The sequence below is a fragment of the Sminthopsis crassicaudata genome, chromosome 1 (genome assembly GCF_048593235.1).
Source record: "Sminthopsis crassicaudata isolate SCR6 chromosome 1, ASM4859323v1, whole genome shotgun sequence".
In the NCBI taxonomy this organism is placed as follows: Eukaryota; Metazoa; Chordata; class Mammalia; order Dasyuromorphia; family Dasyuridae; genus Sminthopsis; species Sminthopsis crassicaudata.
The window spans coordinates 97,939,293-97,955,703 of NC_133617.1; the positions used below are offsets into that span (position 1 = coordinate 97,939,293).

General features: G+C 36.5%; 1 protein-coding gene across 2 annotated transcripts in view; it reads left to right on the forward strand.

The window, feature by feature from the left end:
* The first annotated feature begins 353 nt into the window (after nucleotides 1-353).
* KCNQ3 (potassium voltage-gated channel subfamily Q member 3) overlaps nucleotides 354-16,411 on the forward strand; it is a 431,416-nt gene continuing 415,358 nt past the window's right edge. The window contains exons 1-2 of one of the 2 annotated variants that reach the window (XM_074265426.1): nucleotides 354-838; nucleotides 1,083-1,218. In XM_074265426.1, the coding sequence (XP_074121527.1) occupies nucleotides 703-838; nucleotides 1,083-1,218 (272 nt within the window). In that variant the 5' untranslated portion in view covers nucleotides 354-702. Of the gene's footprint in view, nucleotides 1,219-16,411 lie in introns of both variants that reach the window. The other variant, XM_074265420.1, reaches the window with a different exon arrangement.

Consider the following 16,411-nt stretch of genomic DNA (forward strand, 5'->3'; position numbering starts at 1 on the left):
GATGGGGGTGGGGTGGGGTGGCGCGTAAAACATCCAATGCAAATCAACCAAGAATGAATGATTTAGGCTCTCTGAGGGGAAGGGGGTGAGGGCGGGGAGGAGGAGGGCCAAGCAGAAGGGTGGGGGGGCTCGCTATTTGCTGGAGCTGTACAATGGGCCACTCCCTACCGGGATGGGGGGGAGGAAAAGGGTGGCGCGCGCTCCTCTGTCAGTCTGGAGGCAGGACCAGCCCGGGGGGGGGGAGGGGGAGGGGGAATGGGAATTGGGAGGGGGGTAAGTGGGAGAGAGAAGGAGGAGGTGGTGGAAGAGCCGGAGGAGGAGGAGGAAGGGAAGGAGGAGGCGGTGAAAGAGGAGGGGGGCCCCCTCTGGCATCAGGCTTGTAAATAAACTCGGCGATGGTTTCTTTCCCTTATTGGACTAGGTGCTGTGACCGCCACCACCATCACCGCTGCCGCCGCGGAACTCGGCTCTCAAGCTCGCTCCTCTTCAGCATCTTTTGGCTTTAGCGCTTCATCGACATTCTCCTTCCTTCTTACCTAGACTCAGCAGCCTTTCTTCCTCTGTCTATCCCTCCACTGTCCCCCTACCATGCTGGTGACCTGATAGGGATGTGACTCTCTTCTTCTTTCCCTGACTCCTCTTACCCCCCAAACCACCTTTTCCTTCTTTTTGGGGGGTGGGCTGGGGAGGGGAGCTCGGATCATGGCATTGGAGTTCCCGGGGCTGCTGCTGCCGCTGCTGCCTAGTACTACCCCGAGCTCACCTCCAAGGACCAGCAGCAGCAGAGAAGGCGAAGAAGGCGAAAGCGGGGAGGGAGATGGGGCTCAAGTCGCGAAAGGCGGCGGCAGCGGGGGCGGTTGGCGGCGGCGGTGGCAGCAGCGGCGGCGGGGGCGGCAGCAGCCCAGGCGGCAGCGGGGGCGGTAACTCTGGCGGGAGGGATGCGGAGGACAAGCGAAGTGGGTTGGGGACGGCCGGGGATATAGAGCAGGGCACCTTGGCCCTGGGAACCGGAGCTGACAAAGACGGGACCTTGCTGCTAGAAGGGGCGGGCAAGGAGGACGGCAGCAAGAGGACCCCTCAAGGGATTGGTCTCCTGGCCAAGACTCCTCTGAGCCGGCCGGTCAAGAGGAACAACGCCAAGTATCGGAGGATCCAAACTTTGATCTATGACGCCCTGGAGAGACCGCGGGGCTGGGCGCTGCTGTATCACGCCTTAGTGTGAGTACCTGCTGGAGCCACTGGTTTTGGGATCTCTCTCCCAAGAGGGCGTGTGTGAGAGCGCTCTTGGGGCTTGCATGCTTCTCTCTCTGGGGCTCCTAGGACTGCTGTCCTAACTCCTTTGCTTGTAAAACTAACCTCAGCGTGTTGTTTGGTGCTTTCTTTTGGCTTTCTCTCGTGGAAGAGGACGGGATGCATGAAGGATATGGCTATAAGTCAGTAGTTGCTTAGCTAGGTATTGGTCCTGGAGTTGAACGAAACCTCTGTTGTTGTTTCCCAGATAATTTGGAGACTGAACTGACCAGAATGTGTGCGTGAATGAAGTCTCCTTTTCTGGGTAGAGGACAGTATTTGTGTGTGTGTGTGTGTGTGTGTGTGTGTGTGTGTGTGTGTGTGTGATAGATTTTATGTGTCTATTTTACCTTATCTAGGTGTTGCTTCTGAAGTTTTAAAAGATCCGACTGTTGCCTTATAAATAATTGAGGCATCAAATTAGCAAAGTGTCCGGTGTTTGGGGATACATATTTATTCTCTCGACTTACAGTATCTATCCTCCTTCCCTTGTCTTGGATGAGATAGCCTACTCCGAATACTGTGTTTGGGGAGGTTCAGTGGGATCAACTTTGCCTTCAGTCCTTCCTATTCATATCCAAAGATAATCCCCTTACCATAACCCGGGATAAGAGGAAGGAAGATGGTCGCTTCCAACAGAATTGAAGAGAGGAAGAGAGGGTGGGACCTACTTTATTTGGAAGAGGTGGGGATGGAAAATTATGATGGACAGATGGCATCCCAGAATAATCTGTCAGAAAGGTTGGGTAAGCCAACCTCTTTGGACATTTACAAGGAAGATTAATGATATCCCCAAAGAAGACTGGACATGAAAAGAATTCTATCAAGTCATACAATTATTCCCACGCCCACCCTTATTCCCTCTGAGTCAGGTCACAGGTAAATCACCCCTAGCTAGTGTAACATTTGCTGAAAGTCCCCAGTGATGAACTCCTGGGGTATCTCAAGAGTCTGGTCTAGTTATTTTCAATTGCACGTGCAACTCCTTGCCTCACCCCACCCCAATCAAACTCTTTTCTGTGAAAACGGACACTGCAGTCTGAGAGATCGAGTGAGCCTTGGGGTTGGGCAAAGAAAAGCTTTTCCAGATACAGCCAGGAGATGGGGTCGTCTGTACAGTACAGTAGCGCATGAGCAACAGTGGCAGCATCAGCTGGGGTGCAGGTTCCCTGGAAATAGTTTCAGGAGCAGGGAGGAGGAAAACTGAACTAGTATTAGAGGCAGGAAGTATCCAGTCAATCATTCAATAAGCATTTATTAAGCGTTTCTGTATGTGATACATACTGGAGATAAAAAGAATGGCAAAAAGTCTCTTGCCTCAAGGAGCTCGAACGGAGATAACATGCCAAAAATTGTAGATACAAGTGTACATAGAAGAAAATCTCAGAGGGAAAGTGGGGGGAAGAGGGGAATTGGAACGGGGAAGGCCTCTCGAAGAAGCTAGGGTTTGAGGGAATCTGGGAGACCAGGAAAGCCAGGAGGCTGAGCGTTTCAGACACAAGAATTAGCTTTTGGAAAGGCATGGATTTCAAGTCGGAGATGGAATATTAAGAAAAGAAAAGAAATAGGATACCCTTGAGTTTTAAATGGAATATGAAGGGGGGAAGGAGGAGGGCTAAATAACTAAGAAAACGATGATTCATAAATATGTTTACATGGATATTTAGCTTTTAGTACTGTGGCAGAAATGTCCTATAATTTTTTTGTTAGTGCTATAATGCATAGTTATTAACAAGTCCCCTTTTCCTCCACTCCCATCTTCTCAGTAAAAATAAATAAATGAAAAGAATTGTTTATTCAATGAAACCAATAAAACTTTATTAAACAAGAACTGTGCCAAAGTACTGTGGTCCTACGAAAGATACATATATTTAGCTAAGATTCAGTTCTGTCCTCAAGGAACTTAAAATCCAGTAAAGAAATAAGAAATTAACACAGATAACTTTAATGCTTACTGTTATATAATAAATGAATTTAAGATGTGGAAAACATAGGTTTTGAGAAAAGTTTTTACTGGTGGTGGGAAGGTCATGAAACATATTCTCTACCTCTCCTCCTTAATAATAGTTAGTCCCATTAATCTGCATTTATTTTACATATTTTCATTCTGTACTGACTTGTTTGTGCATAATTGTCCCCCCCCCCAGTAGAATTTGAATTCCATGAGGCTGTTTCCTCTTTGTCTATTCTTAATATCTATTACTTTCCCTTGCATATAGAATTGAATAGATTTAAAGTTCTAGCACTGAGTTGGACTTTAAAGAATGAAAGAGGGGTAGCTAGATGGTGCAGTGGATAGAGCACCAACCCTGAAGTCAGGAGGGCCTGAGTTCAAACCTGGCTTGATACTAGCTGTGGGAACCTGGGCAAATCACTTAACCCCAATAGCCTCAAAAAAAAAAAAAAAAAAAAAAAAAAAAAAAGATAAATCCAACAGATAAAAGGTGTATGTCAGGAGGAGTATTTTGGGCATAGAGAATAGTTTAGAGATGTGAGAGAGGAAAAAATTACTGGGCTACAACTTTAAGAAACAAAACATCTCCATACACAGAGAAGGTATCCAATGAATACTATCTTGGGCTCTATAGGTAGAGTACTAGAAACATCCTGGTATGAATGATGGACACTTTAGGTTCTCTGGATTATTTCCTTTCCATCTCCTCTTTATTCTGAGAAAGCACAGCCCACCTGAGGAGGGGAAAGGAGGTGGATTTATGGGAGACTTGTTCATAGAAAAAGTCTTAGAGTAATTTTTCCAAATAGAAAGCTAGACTGAAAGAGACCAAGAATTTCTTGAACATAGATCACCATTTTTAAGACTAGTGTGAATTAGTTTTGAGGAAAGAACACAAAATTGGGGGAAAAAAATCAGTAAACCCAGATTCTAATCCTGGACCTCTGTGCCTATAGCAAGAAAACTTCAGTAAGTCCTTTAGATTCTCTGAATAGTCCCTTTCCATAGGAGAAAATTGAAGTAGTCATCATAATAATTAGTTTTCTTTCCTAACTCCCAGAGATGTAATGAGAAAGCAAAGAGTAATCATAAAGGTGGCTGTAACATGGGGAAAAATAACTGTAGAATCTGGACAATGAGAGTCAGGTGCATTTTTCTTTTCTTTCTTTTTTTTAATGTATTGTTTATTTTGTTAAATGTTTCCCAATTGCCTGTAAAATTTTACAAAATTCATTTTTAAATTTGAGTTTTAAATTCTTTACTTCCCTCTTGCCCTTCTCTTGCCCCATGAGAAACTAATATGATATATTTTATACATATGAAGCCATTCAAAACATCTTTTCATATTAGCCATGTTGCAAAAGAAACACACACAAACCCAAGAAAAGTAAAATAAAAAGTATGTTTTAATCTGTACTCGGAGTTCTTCATGAAGGAATTTTTCTAAATTAGTGAAATGTGCAGAACTTTTTTTTTTTTTTTCTAAATTCAACTTCTGTGGAAAATTGATCTAAAAAGTCAATGGTTTTGTCTTGGTAAGTACAGTTAATGAACAAAATAGAAACTCTCCTTGAAGGTCTTCATTTTAAGCTTTGATGATCTAGCAATGGATTGGCAAATGGTTAGGGGAAAGCTGAATAGGTTTGATTTTTAATTCTACTATTTAATGGCTACATTGGGTACATCTATGTCTTTGTGAAGGCATATCTGAAAGGCACTTCTTGCTTTCTTCCAATTCTTAAAATTCTTACTTTCTTTCAAAATTAGGCACATATGCCATCTCTATGTGAGTCCTTTTCCTCCAGAACTGCTTGTGCCATCAATATCCCAACTCCTACAGATCATTTCATGTTTATTTCGTATCAGTTGATTAGAGTGTAAGCTCTCTTAGGATAAGAACAGCTTATCTTTGTGTTCCCACCATCCATCATAAAGTTTGGTATAGTATGTGCTTAATAAATTCTTGATTGATTGAGATAATCATTCTGAGCTTCAATTTTCTTTCTTGTAAAGTGGGGAAAATAAGTTATATTATACATTTCAAGGTTACATTTCAGTAAACAATTTTTAAACCTTAAATTCAATCAATCAACAAATGTTTATTAAATATTTACTCTGCTAGAATCTGGGAGCTTTTTTTTTTTCTTTTTAAATTTATCTCATTAAAAAATAAGAAAAAAAGAAAGACATAAAAGGAATATAAAACAAAAAGAAAACATTGTATTGTACCCAGGAGAACATCAAGATTCAAACTATATAACAACAAATTACCAGATCAAGAAAGTATGTATATTGGAAGAAAATATATTGACGAGTGTTCATTTTTTCTTTTACTTCCTTGTAAATTGTTCTTTTGTTCTGTGCTACTTATTTTTTAATTTTATTCTTTTTTTTCTCCCTTTCAAACCCCCTACTCCCAAGCAGGCTATAGTTAAAAAAGGATATATTTATATATACATACATAAATATATACATACAGAGACACAGACACACATACACGCATATTTTTCCTATCCCTGCTGACTATTTGCTTTAATTCTGCTCCTAACTTGCTGTGCTATTACTTAATCTCTCCCCACCTTTTATCTTCTTGCCTCATCCTTTGTTTCTCCATCAGTTTATACCCCCTCTTATTTCTTTATAAATTTTGGAGGGTGCTGTATCCTTCATGATATATATATATATATATATATATATATATATATATATATATATAGTGTTGTCTATTTAAACCATTCCCAATGTGAGTGGATTTTCAGAACAAAGAACTCTTCTCTAATCCTTTTTATTTTTCCTCTGTACTTCATTTGTATAATACAATTACTATTTTTACTTTAATATTGCCTCAGTCTTTCTTTAGAGCTGCCCTATTGTTGATGTCAATCTTAAACACATGGTATGTGTTTCCCATGTTAAAAGACAAAACAAAACAAACAAACACCAATTTTTCCAAGTTGATTGGACAACTTGAAATTGATCTTTTATATTAGCTGTTGATATGTTAAATTTTCTATTAAGTTTTGATTTGGTTGAAAGAAAGTCTTGAAAATTTGCAAGTTTGTTGATTATCTTTTTTTCCTCATTCAATATTATAGATAATTTTGCTTGATAATATTTTTGGTCGAAAGCCTAGATCTTTTTGAGTTTGTAGATATGATTCCAGGACCTTCCATCTTTTATTGTGGTGGCTAAAAAGTCCTGTACAATTCTAATTGTAGCTCCAACATATTTGAACTTTTTTTTCTTCCTTCTTGTAAAATTTTCTCTTTGATCTGGGGATTTAGAAATTTGGCAATAATGTTCCTATGTGTTTTCTACAAAGGATCTCATTGAGGTGGCAATTAGTGGATTTTTTCTATTATTACTTTTCTTTCATATTCTATCACTCCAGGACAATTTTTTTGGATTATTTCTTGCATTATTATGTCAAGGTCCTTTTTTTGGTCACAACTTTCAGGAAGTCCAATTATCTTTACATCGTTTATTCTTAATCTCTTCTCCAGATCTGTCATTTTTGTTATGTTTCACATTCTGTTCCATTTTTTTCATTCTTTATGATCTGTTTCAGTATTTCCTGGTCTCTCATAGATTCACTGGCTTCCCCTTGCCGATTTATAACTTTCAAAAAGTAATTTTTTTCTTTGAGACTATCTCCTTTTCTAGTCGGTTAACTTTTTTTTTCCTCATAATTTTCTTGTTTTTCTTAGATGGTCTTTAAATTTTTTTTTTCCTCAGTGTCTCTCATTTGATTTTAAAACTATTTTCGGAGTTATTCTGGGCAAGAAGCCAGTTCACCTTAATCTTTGTAGTAATATATTCTCCTCTAAAGATTAATCCCTGTCTTCTCTGGTCCCTTAGTTTGTTTGTTTCAATACTAGAGCTGTTTTCTTTTTTGCTTTTTTTTTTAATAAAAAGTGCTTAGTGTAAGCACCTCTAATTGTGGAGTGGGAAATGATGCTCCTAGCTTCACTTCAACTCTCCCTTCTGACCTGGAACCCTAAACCAAGAGCTCTCTCTCTCTAGCTAGTAGCAGCAATCAACCTTGCCCACTCTAGCTCTGCATCCCCAGTTTTCTGGCTCCTTCTCCCTCACCTTTATCTCTACAGAATGTTCCTAAGCAGCTGAGGTTCCCTTATTCTTCCCTGATTTAGACTCCAACTCCACAAACAATCCAGGAGGTGAAAGTTTCTGTGATCCCTGCTGAGGCTCCAGTCACAACCAGCTAGCCTTAGGGGACCTCAGTTGGTATTTCTAAGAAGCTAGTCCAGAGGAGTTAATCTCTGACCTGAGTCTTTCTTTGGAGCTTTCGTCTTCTTTATTTTTCACCAGTCTATGTTTGCCCTGAGGCACAAATTTGTTCTATTTGTGGGGGAAATATGGAGAGCTTGAAATTTACCAACCTCTTCTGCCATCTTCCCAGAATCCTCATGGGAGCTCTGTTTCTTACACAGATTCTAAATACATTTATAGATTTCTCATTGGATGGGGACTTCCAGGTTATCTATTGCAACCTCACATTTCATAGATCAGAATCATCAGAGCTAGAGATAGTAAACATCTTGTCTCCAGTTATTACATAACCATACAAGAGGTTATCTACTTAGAACTCAGTTCCTTTGTCTTCAAATACAACAGCTTTTCTATTATATCATGAAGAGATGGAAGTGATAAAAGATACTGGACTGGGTGTTCCAGAATATAACCAGGAAATAAATGATTCTTTATTTCTCTTTTCTAATTTCCCTATTTCTTATTGTTTGCCTTTCTTTAAAAGAAAGGAGGAGAGAAAAGGGGGACAAGAAATTTACATGATCATTTTGTTGCATATTTGGAGGAAATAGCAAGTTGAACATGGTAGTATTGTAATTTCATGTGCAATCATCTTTTTTTATTTTACTTAGCTACGGAAACATTTGTTGTTCCATGAATTGAAAATAAAATAACTTTTAAAAGTATAGTGAGGGAAAAATGGCATTTCAAAATATCCTAGATATTTGAAAATTTCAATTAATAATAAGGATCACAATGATTGTTGATATATGTAATACTTTATATATGTCACTCAATCCTTTAAACTACCTAGTAAGGAAGTTATCATTTGCATTTTACAAGGAAACAGACTAAAAGAGATTATGAGACATTCATTTTCACACAAGTTGTAAATATGAAATGGAAGATTTGAACCCATTTTTTCTCTTGAAGATAAGGGTGGGGGGGTGGGATACGTGACCTCCCCAGAGTCTAGATTTGAAGCCAGATTCTTTGGATTCCAGAGCCAGTGCTCTATCCAGTATCCCTCTTAGCTTTCTTATAAACCATCTTGATACCGAGTATCAACTCTTGATGCCTATAAATATCTCCATACTTATAAAGCCTTCTTGATACTTAGTTCAACACTGTATCTACTATCCTACTTTGCCTCTCAGTGCTATAATTTTCAGAGTAGTGCTATCATGCCTAGGAAAGTTGGATTCAAGTATCAGCACTGTTATCATAGGCACCACAGCAATTGGTCATTCAATTAACAAACATGAATTATGTGCCTACTACTATGTGACAGACCCTCTGCTAAGCTCTGGGAATACAAAAGCAAGCACCATTCTGCACTTTCTGTTTGTGCTTAATAGGAATAAGAATTCTTTGCTTTGTAATTTGTGTTTACTGTAATGGTAGTGTTCTGTTAACTGTAAATCACCATGTACATGGGAGCCATTACTGTTACTAGTAGTCAAAAAGAAGAAATTAGCAAAGGTTGGCAGAACATAAATCCCCCAAAATGGGGACGAAATTGAGTTGACATCTAAATCATACCTTTTTGGAGTAGTAACTAATATCTGAATCATATTAGGGCAGTTAGATGACAAAGTGAATAGAACACTGGACTTGTACTTGGGAAGTCCTGAGTTCACATATGGCCTCAGACATTAAATGTTTGATCCTGGGCAAGTCACGTAAACTTTTCCTGCCTCAGTTTTCTCATCTATAAAATGAGGATAGTAATAGCACCTTCCTCCCAAGGTTGTTGTGAGGATCAAATGAGAATGTTTGTAAAGTGCTTTGTAAAATTTAAATCACCATATCAATGTTGGCTATTATGATGATTTCATTCTTATTAAAGTCAATAATTTCCAACCCTTTTCTGTCTAGATATTTTCTGTATATTGAAGCCAAGAATTCCATATTACAGATATCATAAAGGACTTCTACAGTTCTCTCTCCTCTGGCTAAAGAGGAGAATGGATTTTATGTAGCCAATGGCATCCCTGTTATGTTTTTATGAAAAGAACTGAAGTAAACATAAGAGAATGATAACTAATATTTAAGGTCTACATAGAACTTTCCTTACAACTGTGTAAAATAGATAGAACTGTATTGTAATATTGTCCTACTCTTACACCATCCCCACAGTCAGTTTTTGTTATTTTTACCTTCACAACATTTCATTTTAAAAAAATTCAATGATAGTTTATTTTTCCAATTACATGTGAAGATAGTTTTCAACATTCATTTTTAAAGCTTTTTATTTTAAAAACATATGCATATAGTTTTCAACATTTACCCTATAAAATTTACAACATAACCTTGTATTCCAATTTTTTTTCTTTCTCCTTTCCCTCACTTCCTCTCCCAGACAGCAGGTAATCTAGTAAATTTTAAACATGTGCAATTCTTCCATACATATTTCCACAATGATCATGTTGAACAAGAAAAGTCAGATCAAAAAAAAAAAAAAAAAAAAAGGGAAAAAATGAGAAACAAAACAAAATGCAAGCAAACAACAACAAAAAGAGTGAAAATACTATGTTATGATCTACAATCAATCCTCACAGTACTCTCTCTGGGTGCAAATGGCTCTCTAATACAAGACCATTGGAACTGTCCTGAATCACCTTGCTTCAACATTCATTTTTGGATGTTTTTATTCATTCTTTAAATTTTTTTTGTTAAGTATGTGCAATTCTTCTAAATATATTTCCACAAATATCATGCTGCACAAGAAAAATTAGATCAAAAAGGGAAAACAAATGAGAAAGAAAACAAAATGTAAGCAAACAACAAAAAGAGTAAAAATACTATGTTCAACATTCATTTGTGTAAGATTTTGAGTTCCATTTTTTTCCTTTCTCCCTTAAACTCCCTTCTCCCCAAGAAAACAAAGCAGTCTGATATAGGTTACATATGTACAATTATTTTAAACATATTAATGTTTCAATTTTCTCCATATCTCCTTCAACATTCATCATTATATTTTCCTGTCACCTTGTCCAATTTGATAGGTGTGAGAGGGTACCTTAGAGTTGCTTTAATTTTTCTAGCTTCAAACATCTACTAATAATACATTCTTTCCACTCATATAACCACTATCCTATCTTTCACTCAGACCACTGCAATAATCTTCAAATTGGGTTTTCTGCTTCAATTCTCTTTCTACTACAATTCATTTTCCACACAATTGTCAAAATGATTTTCTAAAGAATTGGTCTGACCATGTCAACTTGCTTCTCATTCCCCATTCAGTAAAGTCTAATTGCTCCCTTTTAACATCAGGATCAAATAAAAAGTCCTGATTTGGGCATTTACAATTTTTTACAACCTGACCTCTTTCCATTTTTCCATTTTTCTCACTTAACATTGCCCTTTACACATTCTCTTCTCTGACTAGACTAGCCTTTTTGTTTTTCCACATAATTGACCTTCCAACTCTATTTCCATAGGTTTGTACTAGCTAGCTTCCCTTCTCTGTACTTCTTTCTCTCCTCATTTCCACCTATTAGAATCCCTGGTTTCCTCAATTTAAACACAACCTTCCTGGGAGACTACTTCTAATTCTTCTAGATATTTCTGCCTTCCTTTCTAAGGTTACTTTCTATATACTCTATCTGTATCGCTTATATTGTTGTTTGTATACAGGTTGTCCCCCCCCCCCCCCCCAATAGAATACAAATTCCTGGATGCCATGGGAATAGTTTTCCCTGTCTTTGTATCCCCATTGCATAGCACAATGTCTGATATATAATAAGTACTTAATCTACTTAGTCCATATTCACTGATCAATTTTATTTTATTTATTTTATTTTTAATTTATGGAATAAAACAAACATTTCTACAATATAATAAAAAAGATGACAGTTTCCTTCCCACTTTGGGAAGGAGGTAGGAAGGGAAGGAGGGAGAAAAAATGGAAGTCAAAATCCTACAAAAGTAAATGTTGAAAACTTTAAAAATCCAAAAATGCCACCAAATCCCCCCAAAATGAACATGAAACTGCACATCTACAATATACAACTTGTTAGTCCTTTTGATTATATAATAAAAATATCATGTAATTTTTTTTATTCTTCTCTTCCCCCTTTTCAACCTAGATATGGCTACTATTAAACATAAATACATGCATATACATATAAAATTATTCTATACAAACTTTTATTTATCAGGTTTTTCAGTGTAGATAGTGTCTTTCTTCAGATGTTCTTTATTTTCTTTCTTTCTTTATTTAGTACACATTACTTTATGAATCACATTGGGAAAGAAAAATCAGAACAAGAGGGAAAAACCATGGGAGGTAAAAATGGAAAAAAAAGAAATGAAAATGTCATGTGTTAATTTACCTTCAATCTCCATAATTCTTTTTCTGTATGTAGATGGCATTTTCTATCCAAACTTTAGTGAGATTGCCTTGGATCACTGAACTACTGAGATGTTCTTTAGTTTTAATTTGTATATTTATAATAGTCAAAATAACTTTGTTGCTCAAACTTATTCTTGAAACAATATTGCTATTATTGTATACAGTGTTCTTTTGGTTTGGTGCATTTCATTATTCACCATTTTATTGTTCTTTTCCACAAAACTCAATTGAATTTTAAAAACATCATTTTAAGTGACTAATTGACTTCATAATACTAGAGATATTCAGATAACATTGGATTATCCACTATTTGGCAATATTAAAATATTATTTTACCCCTTGAGCACTCTTTGTCTCAAACAAAATGGGTTGTAAATTAATCTCAGATTTTTTTCTTGTCTGCCCTTTCCTCTATTCACTTTTCCAGGCTATTTCCTTTTTTCTTTTGAGATCATATTTGAATGTGACTTTCTATAGAAAGTCTTCCCTAATCTCTCTAGTTTTTAGTGCTCTCTTTTTAATTCAATATTGTGTGTTAGACATTTAATGAGGAGGTAGTTAGGTGACTCAGTGGATTGAGTTCTAAACCTGAAATCAGGAAGACTTGAGTTTATTTTTATTTTATTTTATTATTTTTTATTATAGCTTTTTATTTACAAGATATATGCATGGGTAATTTTTCAACATTGACAGTTGCAAAACCTTTTGTTCCAACTTTTCCCTTCCTTTCCCCACCCCCTCCCCCAGATGGCAGGTTGACCAATACATATTAAATATATTAAAGTATAAGTTAAATACAATATATGTATACATGTCTATACAGTTATTTTGCTGTACAAAAAGAATTGCACTTTGAAATAGTGTACAATTAGCCTGTGAAGGAATCAAAAATGCAGGCAGACAAAATTAGAGGGATTGGGAATTCTATGTAGTGGTTCATAGTCATCTCCCAGAGTTCTTTTGCTGGGTGTAGCTGCTTCAGTTCATTACTGCTCTATTGGAACGGATTTGTTTCATCTCATTGTTGAAGAGGGCCACATCCATCAGAATTGATCATCATATAGTATTGTTGTTGAAGTATATAATGATCTTCTGGTCCTGCTCATTTCACTGAGCATCAGTTCATTTAAGTCACTCCAGCCTTTCTAAAATCATTCTGGTGGTTATTTCTTACAGAACAATGATATTCTATAATATTTATATACCACAATTTATTCAGCCATTCTCCAATTTATGGGCATCCACTCAGTTGAAGACCTGAGTTTAAATCTAATCTGAGATGACACTAGCTCTGTGACCCTGAGCAAGTCATTTAATCTTGTTTGCTTTAATCTACTTAAAAAGGAAGCGGGGAATTATTCCTGTATCTTTGCCAAGACAACCCCATATAAAGTCATAAAGAATCAGACACTGGTAAATAACAGCAATGTGCCAAGTACTATGCTAAGTGCCTAAGACACAAATAAGAGGAAAAAAATAACCATCCCTACTCTCAAGGAGATTACAATCAAATGAGTGAAGATAATACACAAAAAAGTTGGAAAGATGGTGGTAGTGGTAGGAGGGAACTAGAAGATAGCTGACACTTGGTCATTTTGTTCCCAGGAATTAAAGCCAAGCAGAATTGTAGATGCAAAGTAAAGAGTGAGCCAGAAAGACAAAATGTTGTCTTCTCTTAAGGAAGGCTTAGGGAAGAGTTAGTGTTCTTACCTCTAATCAGAACTGAGAGGAAATTGAGGGAATTAGGAAAGTATTGAACATTTTAGGCTGGATTAAATATTCAAGTAATCAGATCATCCTATCTCTTCTCAAAATTTTTTTTTTTACATTTTGTTTACATCTCTCTAATGCTTCTATTTGTTCATACCGATACTTGTATAGATTTGCAACCCTCCTTCCCCTCACTGGATTATAATTTTATTGAGAGAAGGGATCACTTTTCATCTAAATATCTCCAACATTTAGTATAGAAGACTGGATATAAAAAAATGCCGAAATTTAAGGATCGTTTGAAGTTATTCAGGATTTTTAGCCAGAGAACAAAAGACTTTATTGGGGTAGGATGATTAGAGGTCCTGATAGCTACCTTTATTAGGTGAAATGAAAAAGGACTTGTTCTTAATCCCAGAGCAATGGATAGAAATGGCATAGAATTGATGGAAATAAAATTTTTGGCACAGAGTTGTCTAGAAGTTGAAAGATACCATCTCAGATCAAAGGGGGCTTTCCGTCATTGGATATTTGCAAACAAAGGTTGTATGACTACTCATTGGGAATATTGAAGAGGAATTCTCTGTAAGATACTGGTTTCTGAGATTTCTTTGACTTGCAATTAACTATGCAATGTTGATTGAATTGAATTAGTGGGTTCAAGGAAATTGCAATTCTGTTGTTCTTATCTGTTAGTTTTTAGGAAGATTGTTGTTAATTGAGGTAAAAATTACAGCACAGTAAAGGAAAAATCGTTAAGAAAAACTTGAGTTTGAGGCTTATACCTATCCTTGTTTGACTGACCAAATCATTTTACCTCACAGAGCCTCAATTTCCTCCTCTGTACAATGGAAATAATGATACTTATAATATTAATTTCATAGAGTTATTATGATGAAAGTTCTTGGTGATATATATATATATATATGATGAGCTATTGTTATTCTACTTCAAACAAAAGACAAGAATTGTGTTAAGTAAGAATGAAAAACTTTGAGGATACTAAAATAGGAATAGGTTTAGTATAAGGAATGCAGTATGTTACTAATTTATAATGTGAGAAACATTAGCATTTTCAAAATAAGATTTAAAAAGGTGTTCTGGTTGCTGTTGACTAGAAACAATATTACAACATCTTTTATGATCATTCTTTTTAGTGACTTTTGTTCTCAACTGGGCTTCAAAGGCCTCTGGTGTGGGGCTTACAAGTGATTAACACACTAAGTCAGAATCCTGAGATGGATATGGGAATGATTGAACGGGAAGATTATCCTCCATTGGGGGGGAAGGAGACTTCCACTTTCCCCCATAGAATCATGGAATTTCAGAGTTGGTACATTAGAATTATCTAGTCCAACAGAATTATAGAGCATTAAAAATGGAACATAAGAATTTAAAGAAACTTAGAATATAGAATTTTAGACCTGAAACAGACATTAAAACATAAAACTATATCCTTGCAAAATGGCAGAATTGGACAGATCTTAATACAGTCTTTGATAAGGTACAATGGTGTGCCTAAATACATTACTAGCAAAACTAAGATCAGGACCCTAGTCGTCTGACACTTCATCTCTCTCTCCTAGACTATCTTGCATTTTTTCATGTATTTTTGTTTATTTTGTCTTGATATATTGGAAATTTATTTCATACTATAGAACTCTTACTCTCTCCTTTTTCCTAGTTAGGAGAAAGATAGAGGAATACTTTGTTGAATATATCTCCATTAGTTCTGTTTTAAAAATTCTTACTTTTTGCACAGAGCTCAATGTAGAACGTCTCAGGTTCTAGTGTGGAAACTTTCCTTTGCAATTCACCTCTGCAATAGTTTAGCAGCTCTCTAAGTGTCTCCTGGGATCACTGAGAAACTAAATGACTGGATGGTAGTCCCAGAGTTGGGGCAGCTAGGTGGTATAGTAGATAGAGTCCTGGGCCTAGAGTCAGGAAGACTCATCTTCCTGAGTTCAAATCTGGCCTCAGATACTTACTAGCTGTATGATGCTTAGGTAAGCCACTTAACTCTTATCTGTAAAATGAGCTATAACAATAGCTTTGTCACAAAGAGCTGAATACAACTGAAACAACAATAGAACATATCCAAGAGCTAGTGTCAGAGAAATGACTTGAACAAATAGATATCCTGTTGTTGAGAATAGCTCCCTAAGTCACACTGACCTGCTTCTGCCTTTTACTATTCCCATCCTTCCAAAGAGTAAGTTTGTCAATAACCTCATCAGTGTTGGATGAAACCAGCTCCTAAAATCACTCTATGACAAGGATAGTTCACACCACCTGGCTACTTTGGTTAAAATGATTGAACAACTGCCAAACCTGTGTTTCATATCATGACCAATGAGTACAGCTTTTTGCATTGTCGCCTCTGAACCAAGAGAGAATGCAAAATTGAGAGACATTTAGATTCCTTTAAAGTTGTTTGATGACCCAAAAACATTTTTTAAAAAGTACTTTTAAATAAAGAAAAATAAAATAAAAAACACCTTTTTTTTTAAAAAAATGAAATTTTGCTTTCCAATTCATGTAATTGAATACATCAAAAATAAAAATTCATATCAGTTCTTGCTTTTCTTCCCTCAGGTATACATGATCTATCTTCCAAGCACTTTGTGGAATAAGGAATGTCATCCTGAGGTATACAAAGGTTTCAACAAAATATGGGGCCCATCTGTTCTGGTGACTGACTTGAACTCTTGTTGATAAGCTTCTTTTGCTAGTGTAATGACACTGGATTTCTTTTTTTAGGGAGGGAGTGCTAAATTTCTAAGTAGCTACTAGACCTGAATTTTCACACTTCTCTAGCTCTTAGTGGG